This window comes from Thalassophryne amazonica, chromosome 11 (assembly GCF_902500255.1).
Source record: "Thalassophryne amazonica chromosome 11, fThaAma1.1, whole genome shotgun sequence".
In the NCBI taxonomy this organism is placed as follows: domain Eukaryota; kingdom Metazoa; phylum Chordata; class Actinopteri; order Batrachoidiformes; family Batrachoididae; genus Thalassophryne; species Thalassophryne amazonica.
Window position 1 is genome coordinate 22709850 of NC_047113.1, and position 23889 is coordinate 22733738.

A 23889-nucleotide genomic window follows, 5' to 3' on the forward strand; every position below is an offset into this window, starting at 1 on the left:
TTAAACTCTGCGCTCACAACCGTACTCGACATGATCGGTCCACCTACATTAAAACCGAGCCCCCGCAAAACACACTCACCTTGTTTCAATGATTACTTATGTGGCCTCAAGCATAAGTGTAGAGGTCTAGAACAAAAATGGCGTAGTTCAAACCTAGAAGTATTCCACCTCACACGGTGCATGCTACTCTAGACTATAAGCATGCACTACTACAAAGTGGGCCTACTTCTCTGATTTGATCAACAAAAACAAGTATAATTCAAAGTTCCTGTTCGACATGGTGGGAACACTTATTCATGGACAACCACCTGTGAATTGCTCTCCATTTACATAGATTACCAATTAGTTTTAGTTTGGTCTCTGGTTTTCCATTTCTTTATCACCTTACATGTTAATTTTGGAATACAGAATTTGTATTTTCACTGCAGTTATTCATGGTTAACTACTACTCGGAGACATTGTTGACAAATTAAAAGAGTGTGAAATTTAAAAAAAATGGTGGTGATTAATGGTTTTTGTGTTAATTTAAGAGCAGTTAAAACAGACTGGTCAAATTTGACTTGGAATGCTAAAGTAAGCGGAGGGGGGTGAACATGACAGGAGGGTTAAGAAATCAAATCTTGCCCTTAATGAATTTAAAAATTATAGGCCAATATCAAATCTATCATTTTGTTCTAAAATTCTGGAAAAAGTGGTTTCACAGCAGCTCGTGGACCACACTGCTGACAATAACCTCTTTGAGCCACTGCTCAAAGAGGTTGAGGAGTTGGGAGTTGGGGTGGTTATGGTCAGGGTTGGGTGAAGGAGTAGGGTTAGGTTATAGTTAAGGTTAGGGTTGGGGGTAGGACTAGGGTTAGTAATAGTGAGTTTAAAAAACCCTGTCACGAAAAAAATGTGACACTGGGCTATCTGTAGAGACATTCAAGTCCAGACTTAAGGAGCACCTATGCTCCCTCTCGTATGAGTAGCATACTGGTATAGTATGGTACTATGTTTCTTTCCCTTTAAATTAATTTTTATTAGTAACGGAACAGGTCTCAGCCTCATTTCATCTAAATTTTGGCTCTGTTAATGAAGCTTAGGGCTAGTGGCCAGCGATCATCTTAGTATTCTCTCTGCTTGCCTGTCAATTTAGTGCTGGTGAACTCTACCTTAGGTGTAGCTTTTTCCAGCCAACTGATTCTCCTCTTTTTCTCTCTGTCCAAGTTACTGATGATATCACAAGACTAACAGCTGCAAGCCACAGGGCGCTGGACTGACCACGAAGTGTCATGCCTGAAGCCGATGCAGCACACTGCAGTCTGCATTTGGAGTAAAGTTTGCCGTAGTGACAGGTCCATTGATGGCACGAGGGATGAATCTTGGCCCTGCACCCCAGGGTGCTGGATGACCCCCTGCTTTTGTGGTCATCTCAACAATTGCACCTTGTTTTTGATGTTGCTTTGATTTCCTATTTTCTGTTTCTTCAGCTTTGTAAAACTTTGTAAAAACCTTGTAACTGTTAGACTTGCCTAAGCAATGGGTCACCGCTCTGAGTCTGGTTTGTTTGAGGTTTTTTCCACAATATCATCAGAGGGAGTGTTTTCTTACCACTGTCACCTGTGTACATGCTCTAGGGGTTAGAAAGGTTAGACTTAACTCATGTGAGGCACCTTGAGGCAGCTTTGTTGTGATTTGGCGCTATATAAATGAGATAAATTGAAATTAAATTTGAATTCAATTGAATTGAAATTGGTTAAAGGTCAAGGTCAAACCAATGACCAATGACTAATGACCATATCTCAGGAATTACACGAGGTACTGAATTGCGGTTTCAAGCATAGATTTCTGCTCTCCTGGTGATGTTATCCTGCTATGATGTCAGTGACATATGTTTGTTGTTTGTTGTTGTGGTTGTTTTATTTTGTCTGTTTTGCTCTATTGCCAGTGATATCTTCAAAGTGCAAAGTCCAATTTCAGTCAAACATGACAGATAAAACCCCACTCACAACACAGGTTATGCCAAGGTCATAGGTCAAAGTTCAAGGTAAAATCACAGGTCATCATCTAAAATACATTTGTGACTATATCTCAGCAACTAGGTGAGACACTGAAACTTGGTTTTATGCATAGACATGTGCTCTCCTGGAGCCACCAAATGCACCAGACCTCTGACATCAAAGACATCATATGATGTCTGTTTGATTTTTTTTTTCATTTTCTGTTTGTTTGTTTGTTTGTCTGTCTATCTATCACTGGTGATGTCTTCAAAGGGCAAAGATATAATTCAATCAAACTTAATGGATACACTCAAAGGACAGCCTGTCACAACATGGGTCATGCCAAGGTCATAGGTCAAAGTTCAAGGGCAAATCTGAGGTCACCATCCAAAGTACATGAATGACCATATCTTAGAAACGAGAAGAGACACTGAAACGTGGTTTTGTGCATCAACTTCTGCCTGCCTGGGGCTAACATGTGTGCATGCCTTACATTCTTCAACATATCCTTCCATTTGTTTGATTGATTAGCTGAGTCGGTTTAGTTGGTACACATCACGTTGCTCAAATGGAATGCAAATTAGCATGAGCAGCACGTGGTTGTGTTCCTCTTTGTGCTGTCAACACAGACGAGTGAAACAGCATGTTTTGAGCACGCTGCAGTCCACAGCAGCGCCACTCCCTGTCCCTTCCCCTTCATTTTAATATGTGCACGGTTCACCTCGAAAAAGAAAAGAGGAGGGCCTGTTGCATAAATCCTCCAAGCTTTACACCAATCACAGAGCTTTATCCGCCCTCTCTCCTTCCCTCCTTCCTCTTCTGCCTCCTCCCTCTTGTCTCTAGGCACACCAACCAAAGAAGGGGGGTTAAAAAGTGTCTGGGAAAAAAGTGATAAGCAGCAAGCAGCTTCTGGGTTTTGCTTTCATGTGCGCTCCTGCTGAATCACTGTGTGTGAATGTGTGTGTGTGTGTGTGTGTGTGTGTGTGCGCGTGGGGCGTTCACTCTTTTTCCTTTCACAGTGGCAACACACTGCAGCAGCGCCGGCCCTGAACAAAAGACTAAACGCAGCAAAGCCACAGGAGGGGAAACTCAGGGATAGAAGCAGGCCGAGACACCCAGCGTGACTGCCCTGCTCAGGGAGGAGCTCAACCTGCCATTAGCCCTCCTGGCCCCGGAGTGGAGCCAGGTCAGCGCTCAGGATCAGCTCCAGCAGCCCGTCAGCCTCTGTCACAACTGAAGTGTCTCTTCCACTCCTGTGTCTGTTAGTCATACACTTCAGTGACACCTGCCCTTCCTCACCTTCAGCTTCTTTTCTTCACCACCCGCCTTTTGCGAGATGTCAGACGATGACTGCCTCTCTCCTATCGGCCTGGACTGCTGCAGTTGCTGCCTGGATCTGGCCAATGGATGCGATGAGTCCACATCCATGAATCCAGCTCAGGGCCTCCAAACAACAGCGGGACTGCCAGGAAGTCCCACCAGCCCCAGCGTCAGCCACTTCCGTCAGCTTCGCAACCAGCTGATGTACCAGAACCTGAACAGGGACAAACTGAATAACATCATGAGGCAGGACTCTCTGGAGTCGGTTGTTCGAGACCCCTGCTTCCTGCTCAACGAGGGAATCTGCAATAGCAACATCGACCAGACCATGCTGTCCATCCTGCTCTTCTTTCACAGGTACGTCAGACATTTGATTACCAAACCACAAGAAAATTGTAGGTGTGGAATCGGAACATAAAAGACTCAGGAAGATGTTCAACGCTGTTAGCCTCCTGACCTCTGAGTCGGGTCATCAGTTATTACCAGAGGACAATCAGCTTTTCTTTCTAAATTTACACAAACACACAGCAGATTAAGATGAAATAAAAACAGATTCACTTCATCGGAACAATGCACACTCAAGTGAGCAGCAGCAGTCTGATATTTTCATGCAGATTATCAGACACATTTCACACTTGAAGTACAAAACCCAACATGCATGCAGCTCATAGTGTTTCCTTCCAGTGACATCATCCACAGCACACATGCAGCTTTTGTGTGTTTTTCACCTGTTACCAAGTAGCAACACAAACAATGACTTATACTTATGATAAATGTATTGTCTTGGCATTATGATGCATTTTTTGGTCAGGATTCACCAGCTCACACTGTTTGATCTCAATATTCATTCTGTCACTGAATGACAAAATGTGACATAAACTGTTTATTTTCATCTATGGGGAAGAGATTTCTCAGAGTAAGATGAGGACATTAGAATATCTGTCTTATAGAAATGCAAGGTGTACCAACTGCATGTTTCACTTGTGGCATTTAAAAAAAAAATCTAGTGTGTGTTATTTTCATCAAAGCAATACATTACACAAAATTAAGTACATGCATTTGTTTGTGCATTCCTGGTGGCCGTTCTGTCACAAATTTGGTTTATCAGTGTCCAAATTTTCTCTAAATTGCCAATAAGTAGACAAAAACACAATGTAACATGCCTGAAACACGCATAACATTTTAAAACATCTATTTATGGTCATTAATTCAGTCAAAAATGATGTTTTTAGCATTTAGGAAACTTCTTCTGCCACTTAGCTGACCGTGTTTATGAGAAATCTGTGTCCTATAGCTGCTGCTGCCATGTGGCGTGTTTGTTTGGCAGCTGCTACTGAGTGACCTCAGCCTCAAATTAACAGTTACCATCTTTCCAGCCGGCCACAGTTTGGATCAGTGCACTCAACTCCAACCTGAACCGGCAGTTAAACTCAGCATCTCCTAATTACGTGTTGTCTGTCTGGTTGGAGTGCCAGTAAAATGTTGGGAATCATTGGAGAAATGGCATAGAAAAGTTGTTTGTAGCTCAAAATCCACTTTTTTATATGACAGAAATTGTCATTGTTACTGACAGAAAAACAGTGACACAGGTGAAAAGAAGCTTGGTGTATATGTCACACATACAGTAGTGTTCAGAATAATAGTAGTGCTATGTGACTAAAAAGATTAATCCAGGTTTTGAGTATATTTCTTATTGTTACATGGGAAACAAGGTACCAGTAGATTCAGTAGATTCTCACAAATCCAACAAGACCAAGCATTCATGATATGCACACTCTTAAGGCTATGAAATTGGGCTATTAGTAAAAAAAAGTAGAAAAGGGGGTGTTCACAATAATAGTAGTGTGGCATTCAGTCAGTGAGTTCGTCAATTTTGTGGAACAAACAGGTGTGAATCAGGTGTCCCCTATTTAAGGATGAAGCCAGCACCTGTTGAACATGCTTTTCTCTTTGAAAGCCTGAGGAAAATGGGACGTTCAAGACATTGTTTAGAAGAACAGCGTAGTTTGATTAAAAAGTTGATTGGAGAGGGGAAAACTTATACGCAGGTGCAAAAAATTATAGGCTGTTCATCTACAATGATCTCCAATGCTTTAAAATGGACAAAAAAAAAAAAAAAAACAGACGCGTGGAAGAAAACGGAAAGCAACCATCAAAATGGATAGAAGAATAACCAGAATGGCAAAGGCTCACCCATTGATCAGCTCCAGGATGATCAAAGACAGTCTGGAGTTACCTGTAAGTGCTGTGACAGTTAGAAGACGCCTGTGTGAAGCTAATTTATTTGTAAGAATACCCCGCAAAGTCCCTCTGTTAAATAAAAGACATGTGCAGAAGAGGTTATAATTTGCCAAAGAACACATCAACTGGCCTAAAGAAAAATGGAGGAATAAATTGTGGACTGATGAGAGTAAGGTATCATGGATCAGTTTGGATATGTCAAAATACTTGAAGAGGTCATGTTGCCTTATGCTGAAGAGGACATGCCCTTGAAATGGGTGTTTCAACACAACAATTACCCCAAGCACACTCGTAAATGAGCAAAATCTTGGTTCCAAACCAACAAAATTAATGCCTCGCAGATGTGAAGAAATCATGAAAAACTGTGGTTATACAACTAAATACTAGTTTAGTGATTCACAGCATTGCTAAAAAAAAAGCAGTTTGAACATAATAGTTTTGAGTTTGTAGCATCAACAGCAGATGCTACTATTATTGTGAACACCCCCTTTTCTACTTTTTTTTTTACTAATAGCCCAATTTCATAGCCTTAAGAGTGTGTATATCATGAATGCTTGATCTTGTTGGATTTCTGAGAATCTACTGAATCTACTGGTACCTTATTTCCCATGTAACAATAAGAAATATACTCAAAACCTGGATTAATCTTTTTAGTCACATAGCACTACTATTATTCTGAACACTACAGTGCATGCAGCAGCTTATGGCCTTTCTGCATGAATGTGTGATATTTTCCTTCATTTTTCATGCCAGTAAATGGCTAAATAGAAATATTTCACTTAAAACGTTACAGCATTGTGTCTTTTTTGTTTTTGTTTTTAAATAAAGGAGCAGACATTTTTCATATGAATCAAAATTGTTGTGAAAGTGTAGTGACACGGACCCACAACAGGGGGCGCAAATGAACGGTCAATAGATGAGCCAAAAATGAACAATTTAATGTTGTGAAGGAGCACAACGAACATACAGACAATCTCAGAATATGATTACAGTCAATCCACAAAGGTGACGTGTGGGCAGGCTCGAGGATAGAAGACGTCTGTCCTGAGAAGAGCCGGAACCACACGATTTCCGCCGCCACCGAACCTGGTGAATACTGGAGCCGCCAAGTCCCGAATTCCCAGGTGATCACCGTCCCCGACTGTCGGATCTGGTACTGATGGCGAGAACAAAGACAGTCAAGTGTGGGTGTGTGTACACCCAGTAACAACAACGGTGGGAATGCCACCTCCACCTCTCACTCAGTATGTAGCAGAGTACCACAGTGATTCCTCAGGGGAAAAGAGTGCAGTCCAGCACTCAATCAGCTCCCGCAGACAAAGGATAACAGGTACTCCTGCAAAGACTCACAATATACAGATTGATGTGTAAAACACAAACGGCTGAGTATATTACCTCCAATGAAGTACGATATCTCGGCAACGAGGTGGAGATAACGTCTGGTCTTTATGGAGTGAGATGATGTTGAGTAGATGGGTGACAGCTGTCAAGAGATAATGAGTGACAGCTGTCACCCCCAGCTGTGTCCATGGCGGCAGCGCCCTCTCGTGCCTGGAGCCCGCACTTCAGGCAGGGCGCCCGCTGGTGGTGGGCCAGCAGTACCTCCTCTTCTGGCGGCCCACACACAACAAAAATCTTATTACCATATACACCTTAATATTAGAAAACCTGATTATAAAATGGCCCTGTTCATTTATTTTAATAAACAAAATGCCTATTTATGCCTCTATTCTAACTGAAGGACAATCAGACACATTGCATAAAGCAGGGGTGCTCAAGTTCAAGGTAGCTCTCGAGGACCAAACTTGAGCACCACATAAAGCATAAAGCAATATTGTCATAAGCAGTTGTGCAATAAACTGCAAACTGGTCTAGTTCTGCTCTACAGATCATCATTCCATGTTTGTCTATTCTCCACTCTTAGGAACTTTCGGTATGTGCTCACCACTTGTTAGAATCAGAATCAAAATATTCTCAAAGAGTTTCTCATGAAGGCATGAGGGAAGTGACTATTGGGATTTTTTGAAAAAAATTCAGAAAATCTTTACCTGTTACATGGCCACAAACAAATAGGGGGTAGTGTTCCCATAATGCGCATGAACTACCAGCCCCTGTAGCGGAGTGTGGTCCTAGGAGGAGAAAGCGCATGACATAGTGTGATTCTGCTGGTCACTTTATTAAAAATATTCTGGCAGTTTGATCAGTGAAACAGGAAGAATGTGGCTCCACTGTTGTAATAAAACTGTGAGGAGACAACAGGAGCGGTGTGAATGTCAAAATAGCCATATAATAGTCCTGAGGGGCACACTCATTCCAGGGGTATTTGCGGATGCATATGACGTAAGCATTCCACAGATGACAAACAATACCACAATGATACTGAACACATTATTCTAAGAAACCAGGATAAATCACATAAAGCAGTTCAGTTTTTAATGTAAATTTAAGTCACTTAAGACAGTTGTTTTTAACATTTAGAAGCTTTTCATGATTTTTGCAGCATCTTAGTGATTTTTTAAAATCATATCTAAGATTTTTGACAATGTGAATATGGTAACACAACTGTGACACCATAATTTTATTTTGATCTTACTCAACCTCCACAACCTAGATTTCCACACTCTTTTATTTTTAATGTTAAACACATCACCTTTATTATTTCACATTTCATTTGATTGCAACTGTACCACTCAAACGTATGGACACACTTTCCCTAAATGAATGAATGAATGAACTGAATTTGAATGAATGAATGAATGAATGAAATTTATTCGGCAAGCACAGATGCAAAAACAAGAAACTTACAAAGAAAGAAAAAAAAGAATCGAACAACGCAACATGTGCCCAAAAGGGTGTAGGCAGAAGCAAAAGCTTGTAAATGCATATATGATGAAGTTAGATATGACAAGGTTTATCAGTACAGACTGTAGCTAAAAAGTCTCATAATTTATATAAGGTGCTTTTAGTACTTGCCATAAATACAGGGCTTCTTTCTGTTTTCATTTATGAAAAATTCACTTGGAGAGAATTTGGAGATTTTCCACAAGCACTTAATCAATCTGTTTAGTTACATAAGCGCACTTTTAATTTAATGCCTTTTTACAGGGGATATTGTTCGAACTGTGTGTGGAGCTGTTCTTGATTTATTTATGATTGCCAAGGGTGTATGCACTTATACTGTAAGATGTGGAGCAACAGGCCATTAAAGGTTTATCTTGAGGACATCTTGGTCCAGTTTTAGCCAGTATTCCCTTTTTTTATCTTGAACAAATGAAGCAATTCATACAAATGTAATATGTTACTTACAAACTGGCATATGACTTGAAATTCCTTTGAAATGATGAGATGAATTATTATTGAGCTGATTTGTATATTTAACTTATTTTACCTTGAAAAAATCCTGCCAGCAAAGATTTTGAAGCATTACACAAGAAGATATTTATAATCTGTCATTCAAACCTGCTCATTCTGGTATACTTCTAGTTTTGGAGCAGTGTTCTTTTCTTTAAATACCAGTGCATTACTTTTTCAGCATTTTGCTATTTGATACATAATGATAACATCATTCATTCCATTCATTTTCCCATTTTGATGGGAACAGGTTGGGCAAGGTAATCAAGATGGTCCTACTTTCTCCTGGGGAACGCCAATATATTCCTAAGATGGGATACTGTGTGCAACCAATCAAATACTTACAGATACCTGAATGAGCTAATCAGCTTGTGACAGAGCAGAGATGGAAAATGTGTAGGGTGGTGGTACTGGAGGACCAGATTTGAGAACCACTGTACAAAAGAAAAGGCCTACATTGGACCAGAGGGCTAGGGGTGCCCACGCCTATCATCGGATTGAAATCGATGAGAGCCTATGACTATCTCTTGATGGTCACACATTACTTGCTCAGCCAAGGAATCTACATTTACATCTGAGTGAACTGAGAAAATGCAGATGAAGTGTGTTGCTGAAAGACACATGTACCATGAATAGCAATCAAACCCACATCTTCTTTTTGTCAGTGGAGCTTCAATCACATTTATTCTCCATTTGGAATTATTTAACTAATTAGCCATTTTGATCAAATACCTTAAAATCTTGCCATCTCATGCTTTTTGTAGTTTCATCCATATTTGTTTTGAAGCAATATCTAATTTTCTCATTGGATATAAATCCTTGGTCGAGCTGCCGGGCCTCATTAAGACACAATCGGGCTTCAAATACTTCTGCAGCACAACTGTTTGCATGACAAAGAAAGAATTTATTCATAACACTTTGTTCCTGAATCTTCGTGGCTCCAGTGTGAATCACAAACATGGATCATGTGGCTTTCATTGATTGGCTGTTTTGAAGGAATTAAAACATTGATTCCAAATGTGTATTGTTGTGGCTTTGCATGAACACGAGACAGAACACAAACATGTTCGTTCATCACACGTGTATAAACACTTTAATTCTGAAACTCGAAGCAAGAGTTCTGTATCCATGAGCTCAGCTTTGCACAGGTTCTTACATTTTAAAGTGTTTGGATCTGGAAGGTGCCAGATATCATGAACATCAAGAGTGAGGGTTTTGCTAAGTCAATATTCAAACCCGCCATCATGCATTCACCATTAACAAAATTAAATGTTCAGTATGACTGGAGGGTGTGTGCTGACCGACCTGGTGAACATAAGTCTAAAGCAGTGGTCGGAAACCATGTTATGTAAATGTTTTAGGGGTCCATGAAAAGTGCTGAGTGGAGAATTTCAGCTCCAGGTCTTGTTTGATGTTGAAGAGAGAGACTGCCTCGATGGGACAGGAACTGAGATCTCCACAGGATAAAACCCACAGGAAATGTGCTGATTTACTTGGAAACAGACACTTTTGGGCGAACAGCTGAAAGTGATGACACAAACCATTATCACAGGGCTACAGGTCTGGAACTGGTCAGTCACTGCACAGTCAATACACAAATTTAACCACCCCTACACCCCACCCTTCCCAAAAACAATAAAAAACCTCTGCAAAGTTGAGAGACAATGATAGACTTTGCACTTCAGGGTGCGTCACATCTGCAGGAACTTTATTTACATCTGAGGACGAAAGACAGCAAAATTTTACAGGAATCGTCTCTTACAAATCAACGTTCATCTGCCTTTTACAGTTGCAAATGATTCAGGTTTCATCTTAAACATCCCCAAAGTCCCACCATTCCATGACTATGGATTTAGAAATGCTACTATTAACAAAAACATTTTTCAAAAATGGTTTGAGTCAAAAAACTAATAATACATCGTAAAATTGCAAAACCATACTTTGATATCTGAACAAATGGCAAACACTAATCACACATGCTAGAATTAAAAGAAAAATACTTGCTCCATATCTGTGCCAGACTGCAGTGCACAGAGTGTAGTGTATTTTCAGTGTGAGTGGGTAAACAGTTTTTATCTTATCTTAAAAGTGCTGCAAGTGCCACATATCGATGAGGAATCCCTTGAATACTGTATCTTTCTATTTATTCATGCATTTGCATGTGAGGACTATCTAAAAAAAACAGCTGCATCTGCATGGTGCATGGCCCGCTGGTTTACACATAGCAGTGCAGGCACCAAGCATTAGATCTTATTATCTTACTGCACTTGGCACAACTTTCAGAATTGTGTACTATTTTGACAGGAATTTGTGCTGTGCATCTTTTTTGTACATGCTGCTTACCACTTTCCTTTGCCTTCTGAATAGCAGTGTGCAAGACACTAGCATGCATGTGTCTTAAATGGAATGTGAGATGACACTCTTACATGTCAATGACTAATTAGTTCATTTGTGTTGAGATTTCATCCTGCAAAGAACAATTTGTGCTATGAGCCTTAGACCGTGCCATAGTTAATCAAGGTAAGGACCCTAATAATACAATAACATGTTTTTGGAGGGCGGTATGCATTCGCCCTCATCTAACTTGGGCGAATATCGGTCATTTTGGGTGACTGGGCATGGACGGAGGGACTCTGAAAATGCATAGCGCACAACAACTGCATGTTATTTGTATTATTATCACTTACTGAGATACACAATACAATAATAACAATATTTAATGTCATTTCAAAATGCATGACACCCAGCAAACGCATACATAAAAAGTTGGCGCACTTTAACTTTTGTCATGTGGCCTGCTACCGCGCTGCTCGCCAAATTTGCCAGGGTGTCCTCATCAAGCTGGCTGCTTTGGCTGCTGTTCATTGTCGGACTATCAATGATCAAACTATGTGGAATATCCGTATTGGGACCAATGCACACTTCTCACCTTTTCATGTTATCCTCTGAGGACAGTTCTTGGGTTGCACATGCTATGACGTCATCACTTTATGCACAGCAGGCAGCAGGTGGGTATCCCAATACCCGCCCGTTATAGACAGGTAGTATGAATGTAAATCTATGCTACCGACCCAGCAATGCCTCAGTAAGTGATAATAATGACCAATATTAACTCAGTGATTACATACATAGCAGTGTAAATGAATGGGCTGCATTTATAAAGCATTTTTCCTTCAAATGTTGATACTCAAAACACTCACCTTTGCTCAGGGGTACCTTATTAATGATAATGAGAGTGAAATAGGTGGTGTCTTTTATCATCCTCACTCTATTTCAATAATTTATGTTCCACAATGAACTGACTACCCTCTGTTCTCAAGCCAGCTTCTCAAACCTTGAGGCCACTGCTTTCCCAATGAATGCAATAGCTACTGCAAAGTTGTGGTAACTTTTGTGTTGCTGTGCTTAGGACAGAGTTTCAAAAGAGGAAAACCTTGAACACTCTTGAGAAAGTTTGTGGGTGCAGTGAAGCTTTGAACAAGACAAAAGTTACATGCTTTATGTTTTTTATTCAGTACCTTTATTTCTTCTTTCAGGTATGTTGACTGTAAAGATATTTTCCACCACAGAAAGTCATGATAGGAATGTTATCTTTTTTTATTTGTTTTAGTCAGAAATATCTGACTGGCAATACAACATGTAGAAGTGAATGATTTGCACAAGTTTCACCTTCATGTCTTCAGTGTTTTATGAAAAAAAGGAGAAACATTCCAGTTATATTTTATCATAGTTATAGAGCTGGGGTTGTGCTGATCTGACATTTTGGATTGGTATCAGTTTGATGTTTGACAAAATTTGCAGATTGGATATAGAAAATTAAACAAACAAATCCAAAAAAAAAAAAAAAAACCCCAACAACAACAACAAACAAAATCTGATCTGGTCCAAGTCTTCTGTTGCAGATTTGAGTCATCTTCTGGGCTATGAACTGTATGTTTTCCTTTAGAAAAGCAGTACATTTTTTCACAGTTTGAGTTGGTGTTTTGTTAGAAGGATAGGTTACCCAAACACATCCAGACAAATGTATTTAGTAACAGATTAGTTGTTTTAAGACAGGGAAAACGGTCTTGGATTGGAATTGGTATCAGGAGATGCTGAAGGTAATGGACATGGAAAAAAAAAGTATCCTGACATCCATGATTACACCATCTAACAATGATTTTGATATTTATACCTCATATAGTGGCAACATATCCTCACTTTTTTCACTGGCCACTTGTTCTGGTCCAATAAAATTCCCTCACAGAGGAGTGGAGTCAGGATCCAGCTGTGTCAAATGCATAAAGTCCCACTCTGTGATCCAAATAAATACCACAAAATAACCCCACAAGACAAGGTCTTGGAGTGAAAACCTATATTTTGTGATCATATACAGAAATTCTGGAAACATTTGTTTCCATGTGTAACTCAGCCAGGAAGCCAAGCATAAGTTCACATGACTACAGTGCATCCAGAAAGTATTTACAGTGCTGAACCTTTTCCACATTTTATGTCACAGCCTTATTCCAAAATGGATGAAATTCATTTTTTCCCTCAAAATTCAATACCCCATAATGACAATGTGAAAACAGTATTTTTGCAAATTTACTAAAAAAAACAAAACAAACAACAACAACAACAAAAACAAAAAACAAAGAAGAAACTAACAACTAAGAAGTCACATGTACATAAGTATTCACAGCCTTTGCCATGAAGCTCAGAATTGGGCTCACGTGCATCCTGTTTCCAGATCATCCTTGAGATGTCTCTACAGCTTAATTAGAGTCCACCTGGGGTAAACTGTTGAGTAGACATGATTTGAAAAGGCACACACCTGTCTATAAGGTCCCATAGTTGACAGTGTATTTTAGAGCACAAACCAAGCAGGAAGTTAAAGGAATTGTCTGTAGACCTCCGAGACAGGATTGTCTGGAGGCACAAATCTGGGGAAGGGTACAGAAACATTGCTGCTGCTTTGAAGGGCTAAGTGAGCACAGTGGCCTCCATCATCCATAAATGGAAGAAGTTCAGATCCACCAGGACTCTTCCTAGAGCTGGCTGCCTGTCTAAACCGTTCGATTGGGTAGAAGGGCCTTAGTCAGGGAGGTGACCAAGAACCCAATGGCCTGTATGGTAGAGTGGCCATATGGAAGCCACTCCTTAGTTAAAGGCACATGGCAACCAGCCTGGAGTATACCAAAAGGCACCTGAAGGACTCTCAGACCATGAGAAACAAAATTCTCTGGTCTGATGAGACACAGATTGAACTCTCTGGTGTGAATGCCAGGTGTCATGTTTGGAGGAAACCAGGGACCATCCCTACATTGAAGCACGGTGGTGGCATCATCATCATCATGCTGTGGGGATGTTTTTTTCAGCAGCAGGAACTGGATCCGGGGTACAGAGGGACAGAGGTATCCTGGATGAAAACCTGCTCCAGAGAGCTCTTGAACTCAAACTGGGCCGACGGTTCATCTATCAGCAGGACAACGACCTTAAGCACACAGCCAAGATATCAAAGGAGTGGCTTCAGGACAACTCTGTGAATGTCAAGTCAAAACCTGACTGGAGTGCATTCTGTCTCAAAATGTGAAAAAAGAGTTTGAACAAAAATACAAATTTATTGTATCATACTGCAAGCTGGTGTGTCCCTGCTGCTTAATGCTTTGTGATAGTGCAGTAAAATTATACCATTTTGCACAAATAATGAACCCAGTTCACCGTTAAAAGAGAGGAAAAACTGACATCAGAATTATGGTCTCTGTAATATTATAGCTACACAAAATATGCCGCTGACCTGCTGAGCTGCTGTAAAACCTCAACACTGCACAGAAATAGTAAGGAACTCATTTCAGTGAAGATATTTTCAAAAACCCAAAAGGTGGAAATCATAACTTTGAAGAATAAATTGTTAGTCATTTTTTCAAAAAATATCCTGGGTCTACTCATAATCGAGATTTCTTTTGGTGTCTAAAGCAGGCTGGAGAGGAAGCTTCCACCAAATTTTGTAATGATCATTCATTAGTCTAATCTCTTGGTAGTTCTGCAAATAATACAAGCAGTTACAGGTAAAAACCACACAAAATATTCTCATGACGTGTTGTGTATGTTGTCAACAGTTTAGCTTGGTATTTCATGAATATTCCAGGCTTATGTGCAACACATCTTTTGCAATTAGCATTCACATTTCACCATTCAGAAACATGCACGGTTAGGGTTAGGTTTCAGTTTAGGTTTACAACAACAGTATGAATACAATGTAGTATAGCATGAATTTCTTCTTTTTTCAGACAAATTTTCACAATAGGCTGACCCTCTTAAATTAAAGTTATTAATTAACTTTTTAATTAAAGTGTGACATGAGAAATTAAAGAGAATGAATAGATTTCACATATGTCAGTCATTCCAATTTGATCCCAAAATGACATAATATCTCTCTCAGCAATCACTCATTCAAGAAGATAATGAGCCAACACACTCCCTGAAAAATTTCATAGCAAACATCATAGCCAAAAATATCCAAAAAAAAACAAACAGATCCCCCAAAAATGGTTGGTTTCTATGCCTCACTCACTCACTCATCTTCAACCGCTTACTCCAATTAAGGGTCACGGGGAGCTGAAGCTTATCCCAGCAGTCATAGGGCGTGAGGTGGGGTACACCCTGGACAGGATGCCAATCTGTCACAGGGCCACATTTTGATAAACAAACACATTCACACCCGCACGCACACCTATGGACAATTTAAAGTTTCTAATCCACCTAACCTGCATGTCTTTGGATGTGGGAGGAAGCCGGAGCATCCAAAGAGTACCCAAGCATACACAGGGACAACATGCAAACACCACTCAGAAAGGCCATAGGTGGGAAACGATCCGATGATCTTCTTGGTGAGAGGCAGCAGTGCTAACCACTAAGCCACTGTGTTGCCCATTTTATGTGCCTGTAACTTTAAATGTAAAGGAGCTGTTGTTTGCCACTTTGTTTCTCCCTATGGACAAGTAATCCATTGGCTAAACAGTCCATCTTTCTCCCAGAGAACTTGTGTTTGTATTTCACACAGCAAACAGAAAATCCTATATGGTGTTTTGTGACATATGCCACAGAGGTCTGACCCAAGCTATTTCAGGCCTAAATCTTGTTTACAGCAGGGTGATTTCTACATTCAGAGACAGAGAATTATAGGATTTTGAGTATTTTTTCCTCACAAAACCCAAACCTACGTAACTGTAAAAGGTAGTTAAAAACTGATTTTAAAAAATACAAACCTTTTAACATCAAATTTTTATCATTTTACCCTATTGAATTTATGACAGATGACATTGTGTATATATACGATGACAAACTAGTCAGGAACGGAAAGATGTATGAATATTCAGTAAGGTATATCTTATATATTATATTCCAGAAACTATGCCAGTATACTAAGGTATATCTAAATATCTAAAAAGGAAGAGTAAAATAGAAGAGTAGAAAAGAGTAGAGCCACTTAGGTGCCTGGTCTTGAGAACCAGGGATGGTAGGTTGAAAAGCTTTTTTATTCCATGGGAACTCTCCCTACTCACCCAAGCAGCTCAACAAAAAGGTATATATAATAAATAATAAGACATAAGAAGGATAAGACATCACAGGAGAAGATTGTTATCAAACACAAAAGAACCAACTATTTTGTAAGCTACGATGAACGTTGCTAAGGCCGGCTAGATAAGCTAACATTAGCTTTTAGCTGTTAGGTATAACTAATTGTACCCCACTTCTCCAATATTTACTTAAATATAATAATATTAAAAGGGGGGGGGGGGACAAGTATGAATAAGGTAAAGCAAACGGTCCCACTTTATTCTCTCTTGGTCCATGTCAACGTCAGCATGTTGAAAATATGTCTGGTGAGCATATGGCATATTTAAAACAAACACATGGCCATGCAGCGGCAGTTATACATGATGTAAAAACAGGTACAAGCTGCAGCAGATGATGAACAAAGATTAAATTTACATATCAGATACAAAATCCGTTAGCACAGCAATTTTTAAACACAAAGCTCTGAACAGACAGAAAACAGCACTTTAAGAGTCAAGTAGAGGTGTCACAAATAAATGAACTGTATTGCTGCAGTGATTTTCTATCTGAGCAGATGCTCAGTGTTAATTTTGACAAGAATTTTAAATTTAGATTTAGTTGTAATCTCTTGTTGAATATGTAGTAGAATTAAAGTCACATTTTTGTCATTTTGTTTCATTTTAGTTTAGAGTTCAGCAGTGGAACTCAAATGTCAGTCAATCAAGGACATTGTCACATTAAAAATTCATACAAGAAGTAAGCATTCCTTGAACTATGTGGTTAATAATCATTAAGGGTTAGAATGTATTACCAACGTACCATAGTTGTAATGGACACATGCCTAGGGCAGCACAGAGGCTTAGTGGTTTGCACTAGAGGGATGCACTGGGACTGGGTCCCGTGGGACTCAAAGAAAATCGTGCAGGAGTGAGCATTCAGAACTTCGCTGTGGGCAGGAGTGGGCGGCCAAAAATAAACACTGTAGGAACAGAATTGATCAGAAAACTCAGTCACAAAGGAGAATAGTGTAAAGTATGTGTGTCCACATGCTACTTTCACCATTAATAATTTAAGAGGAGCAGCAGACATTACAGGAGCAAACAGAGAGACACATATACAGCATAGTGAGTCTGTCTTTCTCTGTGTCACATCGCAGTGAGTAACTGAACTGTCACATGAAATTGTCTTTAAACTGAAAGCAACCAAATAGTAACGCTATTCCTGATCAGTGTCAAAAGACATACAGGCCAGGGATTCAACGAAAAACAATCCCATGAATTTCTTTATTAATAGCCTAAATGACATGTTTTCTCCCGCGGGACGGGAGAATACACCAAATCAATCCATCTCTATTATTGTGCGCTCAGCATTTCGTGGGTGCGGGCGGGACTGGACACATGTCATGGTGGAAGATTTTGGTTTCTTTGTGGAACAAGCAATGAGCAATCAAAAGGGAAATATTTTCCGCCGCTGCCTGCTGTAGAAAAACATAAAATGGATGTTGTTTTATCTTTGACAAGAAGAAAAGACAGAGAGCAGCGCAGACAGTCACCAAATTTTAATAAGGAAAATGATTCAATTTATTGCCTGTTTCTGTTGTCCTTCTTTATAATGTGTACGATAACTTCCCTCCTTCCTGTAACATGAACTATCCAAAACAGTGTTTTCATAGGGTAGACACCCCAGATCATGGTTTAGTTAGATTTGGACCGAGACCACCTCTTTTGTTCAGACCAAAATTGGGTCCAGATCATGGTTCAAAGCAGCTTTCACAGGAGCTATTTTGGCAGAATCTGTGTCATGAGATGTTGCTTTTGTTTGAAAGGCACTATGCAGTTGTAGTGGATGAGTAGTTCATTGCATTCTTGAGCTGATGGACATTTGCAAGCATATGTGAAAATAAAGAAAATGACTTTAAATGAGTTTATATTCTTTTATACTTCCACTAGTAGTCTACAGTACATAAGTGTGTACAAATACTATCTACAACAGTTATAAATGGTGTGGGCCTCTAGTTCTAATGAAGAGGTTCTATTGAAAAAGAAGTTCAAAGTCACTCATTCTCGTATAAAAAAATTGAAATAAACCAACCGTAAACTACTTAAAATCGAAATCGTGATCTATGGACATGAATATATTCATTTGAATCTATGTAAACTGAACTTTCAATCAATCAATCAATCAATCAACCTTTTTTTATATAGCGCCAAATCACAACAAACAGTTGCCCCAAGGCGCTTTATATTGTAAGGCAAGGCCACACAATAATTATGAAAAACCCCAACGGTCAAAACGACCCCCTGTGAGCAAGCACCTGGCTACAGTGGGAAGGAAAAACTCCCTTTTAACAGGAAGAAACCTCCAGCAGAACCAGGCTCAGGGAGGGGCAGTCTTCTGCTGAGACTGGCTGGGGCCGAGGGAAAGAACCAGGAAAAAGACATGCTGTGGAAGGGGGCAGAGATCGATCACTAATGATTAAATGCGGAGTGATGCATACAGAGCAAAAAGAGAAAGAAACAGTGCATCATGGGAACCCCCCCACAGTCTACGTCTAAAGCAGCATAACCAAGGGATAGTCCAGGGTCACCTGATCCAGCCCTAACTATAAGCCTTAGCGAAAAGGAAAGTTTTAAGCCTAATCTTAAAAGTAGAGAGGGTATCTGTCTCCCTGATCTGAATTGGGAGCTGGTTCCACAGGAGAGGAGCCTGAAAGCTGAAGGCTCTGCCTCCCATTCTACTCTTACAAACCCTAGGAACTACAAGTAAGCCTGCAGTCTGAGAGCGAAGCGCTCTAATGGGGTAATATGGTACTACGAGGTCCCTAAGATAAGATGGGACCTGATTATTCAAAACCTTATAAGTAAGAAGAAGAATTTTAAATTCTATTCTAGAATTAACAGGAAGCCAATGAAGAGAGGCCAACACGGGTGAGATATGCTCTCTCCTTCTAGTCCCCGTCAGTACTCTAGCTGCAGCATTTTGAATCAACTGAAGGCTTTTTAGGGAACTTTTAGGACAACCTGATAATAATGAATTACAATAGTCCAGCCTAGAGGAAATAAATGCATGAATTAGTTTTTCAGCATCACTCTGAGACAAGACCTTTCTGATTTTAGAGATATTGCGTAAATGCAAAAAGGCAGTCCTACATATTTGTTTAATATGCGCTTTGAATGACATATCCTGATCAAAAATGACTCCAAGATTTCTCACAGTATTACTAGAGGTCAGGGAAATGCCATCCAGAGTAAAGATCTGGTTAGACACCATGCTTCTAAGATTTGTGGGGCCAAGTACAATAACTTCAGTTTTATCTGGTTTTATCTGAGTTTAAAAGCAGGAAATTAGAGGTCATCCATGTCTTTATGTCTGTAAGACAATCCTGCAGTTTAGCTAATTGGTGTGTGTCCTCTGGTTTCATGGATAGATAAAGCTGGGTATCATCTGCGTAACAATGAAAATTTAAGCAATACCGTCTAATAATACTGCCTAAGGGAAGCATGTATAAAGTGAATAAAATTGGTCCTAGCACAGAACCTTGTGGAACTCCATAATTAACTTTAGTCCGTGAAGAAGATTCCCCATTTACATGAACAAACTGTAATCTATTAGACAAATATGATTCAAACCACCGCAGCGTAGTGCCCTTAATACCTATGACATGCTCTAATCTCTGTAATAGAATTTTATGGTCAACAGTATCAAAAGCAGCACTGAGGTCCAACAGAACAAGCACAGAGATAAGTCCACTGTCCGAAGCCATAAGAAGATCATTTGTAACCTTCACTAATGCTGTTTCTGTACTATGATGAATTCTAAAACCTGACTGAACCTCTTCAAATAGACCATTCCTCTGCAGGTGATCAGTTAGCTGTTTTACAACTACCCTCTCAAGAATCTTTGAGAGAAAAGGAAGGTTGGAGATTGGCCTATAATTAGCTAAGATAGCTGGGTCAAGTGATGGCTTTTTAAGTAATGGTTTAATTACTGCCACCTTAAAAGCCTGTGGTACATAGCCAACTAACAAAGATAAGTTGATCATATTTAAGATTGAAGCATTAAATAATGGTAGGACTTCCTTGAGCAGCCTGGCAGGAATGGGGTCTAATAAACATGTTGATGGTTTGGATGAAGTAACTAATGAAAATAACTCAGACAGAACAATCGGAGAGAAAGAGTCTAATCAAATACCGGCATCACTGAAAGCAGCCAAAGATAACGATACATCTTTGGGATGATTATGAGTAATTTTTTCTCTAATAGTCAAAATTTTGTTAGCAAAGAAAATCATGAAGTCATTACTAGTTAAAGTTAATGGAATACTCAGCTCAATAGAGCTCTGACTCTTTGTCAGCCTGGCTACAGTGCTGAAGAGAAACCTGGGGTTGTTCTTATTTTCTTCAATTAGTGATGAGTAGAAAGATGTCCTAGCTTTACGGAGGGCTTTTTTATAGAGCAACAAACTCTTTTTCCAGGCTAAGTGAAGATCTTCTAAATTAGTGAGACGCCATTTCCTCTCCAACTTACGGGTTATCTGCTTTAAGCTACGAGTTTGTGAGTTATACCACGGAGTCAGACACTTCTGATTTAAAGCTCTCTTTTTCAGAGGACCTACAGCATCCAAAGTTGTCTTCAATGAGGATGTAAAACTATTGACGAGATACTCTAACTCCCTTACAGAGTTTAGGTAGCTACTCTGCTCTGTGTTGGTATATGACATTAGAGAACATAAAGAAGGAATCATATCCTTAAACCTAGTTACAGCGCTTTCTGAAAGACTTCTAGTGTAATGAAACTTATTCCCCACTGCAGGGTAGTCCATCAGGGTAAATGTAAATGTTATTAAAAAATGATCAGACAGAAGGGAGTTTTCAGGGAATACTGTTAAGTCTTTGAGTTAACTTTGAGTTACTTCTTGCACAATTTATTCCACCCCCTGCTGTTCCACCCCCCAGTTATTGTTGGGGGTGGAACAGCGGTGAGGAGTGCGCAAACGTAATCAGGTTGTACTCAGGGGTGCATGGCCTGGGAACTACTGCTTGACATTATCACTTCCCCATGGTGATGTCTCCATGCCAATCCCTCCCTACCCCGACTAAACAGTTCGGACATCTCAAATGACATGGCCTCTCTGTCCATGCAACCTGCATCCAATTAGTTGTTTTTGGACTAAGGCAAAAAAAAAAAAAAACCCTCGGAATAAAATTAAATGCAACAGTGGTTCCTGTCAATAGAATAGTTACATAACGTCATAGCATGCAGGTGGTAGGGGAACCTGACGCAAAGAAAACAGAGGATTCATGGCAGGAGAACAAAGGGAAGGATGTCTGGGTGGAAGGATAGATCCATGGCCCAGGCCAACCAGAGGAGTCGAATCCCTGACAAACAAAAGATCTGAAGGCGAGGTCGGAATACTGTCAGGGGAGAGCAAGCGACTAGACAGACAGTCAGGCGGGGTGGGTGGGATACAAAGACAAAATATAAACAGGACTTTCTAAAAATAGCTTGCTGTGAAAGATATAAGTAATCCACCGAGGCATGATCAAAAGTAACAACCATTTACTTTGTGAAATTTCAAAGTCATGAATTATGTTTGTTTTCCGGTTGTTTGTCCAGAGTTTCCTTAATAACACAAGCTTCAATTACTGCTTTGTGAAAATGTTCAGGGAACATGAGCTCGCTTCACATTCTCAGGACATCATTCCATTTTCAAATGATTTAAAGACAGATGTGCAATTCTGTTGTTTAATGCACTTCTCAAGCTGCTCTCTCCCTCTGTTGGGATTTTGTAACTTGGTGGCGTGCCAGAAGACGCCTGGAGACACTTGGTTTGCATGCGTGTCTGTAACACTGTGGTATTCCTGCTCTTAAGGAACCTGTTCTTTTTGACAATTGTCAGTGAGGATTTTGAATGCAAACCTATTGATTTGGCACTAAAGAAGTTGTTTTTTTGTTCAGAACCAGAAAACGTGAAGTGGCAGCTGTGACGACATCATCTCCAACACACACTGGTTGCAATATTGTGGTTTGTTCAATGACACCACGTTACTATGGCTACCAACTGGAACTGGCTTGAGAACTGCAGTATTTTTAGTGGAAAGTCAGTAAGTCGGTGCTCTACAATTTTCTACAGTTGTCGTTAGGCCTGACAGAATATCTGGGAAAAAAAGGGCAGGTCTTAATTCCCATGATGCTTCAGTGCTGCCAAACTGGACTTTAACGTTAAGGTCGCGGTGACACTTCAGAGTGTCAGCATTCAGAGGCTTTAGGTATTGATCAGTCGATGTTAGTGTTTCATTTTTTTTGTGGTACACTGATTCATTATTTCTTTTAGTGTTTCTAGATTGTCAGAAACAAGTATTATTTGAATGAAAAAGTTTAATTTGGCGTTTGGAGAACTTTATGAACGTGTCATTTTGCAAACAGTTGGTTCATTTATTGTTTTGACAATTTCAAAACAACAAATTATTGTCTGAAGCAGTTAAATACGTTGATTCAATCATTTCAAAATTCTGAATCACTGTTTCAGTTTGAGTTTTGAGGTTTTCAAAACAGTGACATCAAAAGTAATAATTTCTTAGAGCCCCTTCACACATAATGCAAATTTGGTCAAATTACAGTCAAACAGGAAACAGTTTGAAATAGCGAACCACAAGCGCTGATGGGTAGGCGTGCACGATACCAGTGCGACAGTTCGTGCCCGCGATGGTGTCTTTCAAGCAGGAACACAGTGCGAGCTGCTGCAGCTGCTCACACTGTGGGACGAGCTGCACCACATCGCACCGCTAATGTAGAGGAAAATAAAATAAAAACAGCTGAAAATTAGTGAATATCACTGGGTTGATATAAATAAAACATAAAAGGGAACATAATACAGAACACTGTTAAATAACCCTGGTAAAAAAAAAAAAAAAAATTGCACTAATAAGATTTGAACTCACACACTCTGATTACCAGATGGAAACTTTACTACTGCACCACAATCACTGTCTCATAACAGCAGCGTGAAATTGTTAACATTATCAAGCAGATAAGCGTATTTTCTAAAAACAGAAAAAAGCAGTGTGATAACTGACCAAACGGCGTATGGTACGGCATATTTCTGCTGATATGTGACTGAAAGTGGCGTATTTGTTGTACTGTTGGCCTGTCATATGGTCCTGTGGCGCGCCGCTCACTGTCCTGTCAGACAGACATGATGTTCAGATCGCCTGCTGCATGTCCACATGAACTGGCGGTCCGGTCCAGCTGGAACAGCCTATCAATGTGTGCGCTCTCCAGCCCGTCGCAGAAGCAATATATATTTCAACCCACAACTGAAACGCAACACTGCGCTACACCTGAGGTACATACATTTATACTGCTAAATCTACATACACACATATAAACTATAACTCTTCATTATTTCATAAAACAGAGTTATAGGTTACATATGCTCACAGTATATATGCTCACAAAA

At 39.9% G+C, this 23889-nt stretch overlaps 1 protein-coding gene across 2 annotated transcripts in view; it reads left to right on the forward strand.

The window, feature by feature from the left end:
• The first annotated feature begins 2864 nt into the window (after positions 1–2864).
• The window catches only part of tsc22d3 (TSC22 domain family, member 3), a 136689-nt gene continuing 115664 nt past the window's right edge, over positions 2865–23889 (forward strand). For both annotated transcript variants that reach the window (XM_034182287.1, XM_034182284.1), the window contains exon 1: positions 2865–3656. In XM_034182287.1, the coding sequence (XP_034038178.1) occupies positions 3316–3656 (341 nt within the window). In that variant the 5' untranslated portion in view covers positions 2865–3315. The remainder of the gene's footprint in view (positions 3657–23889) is intronic.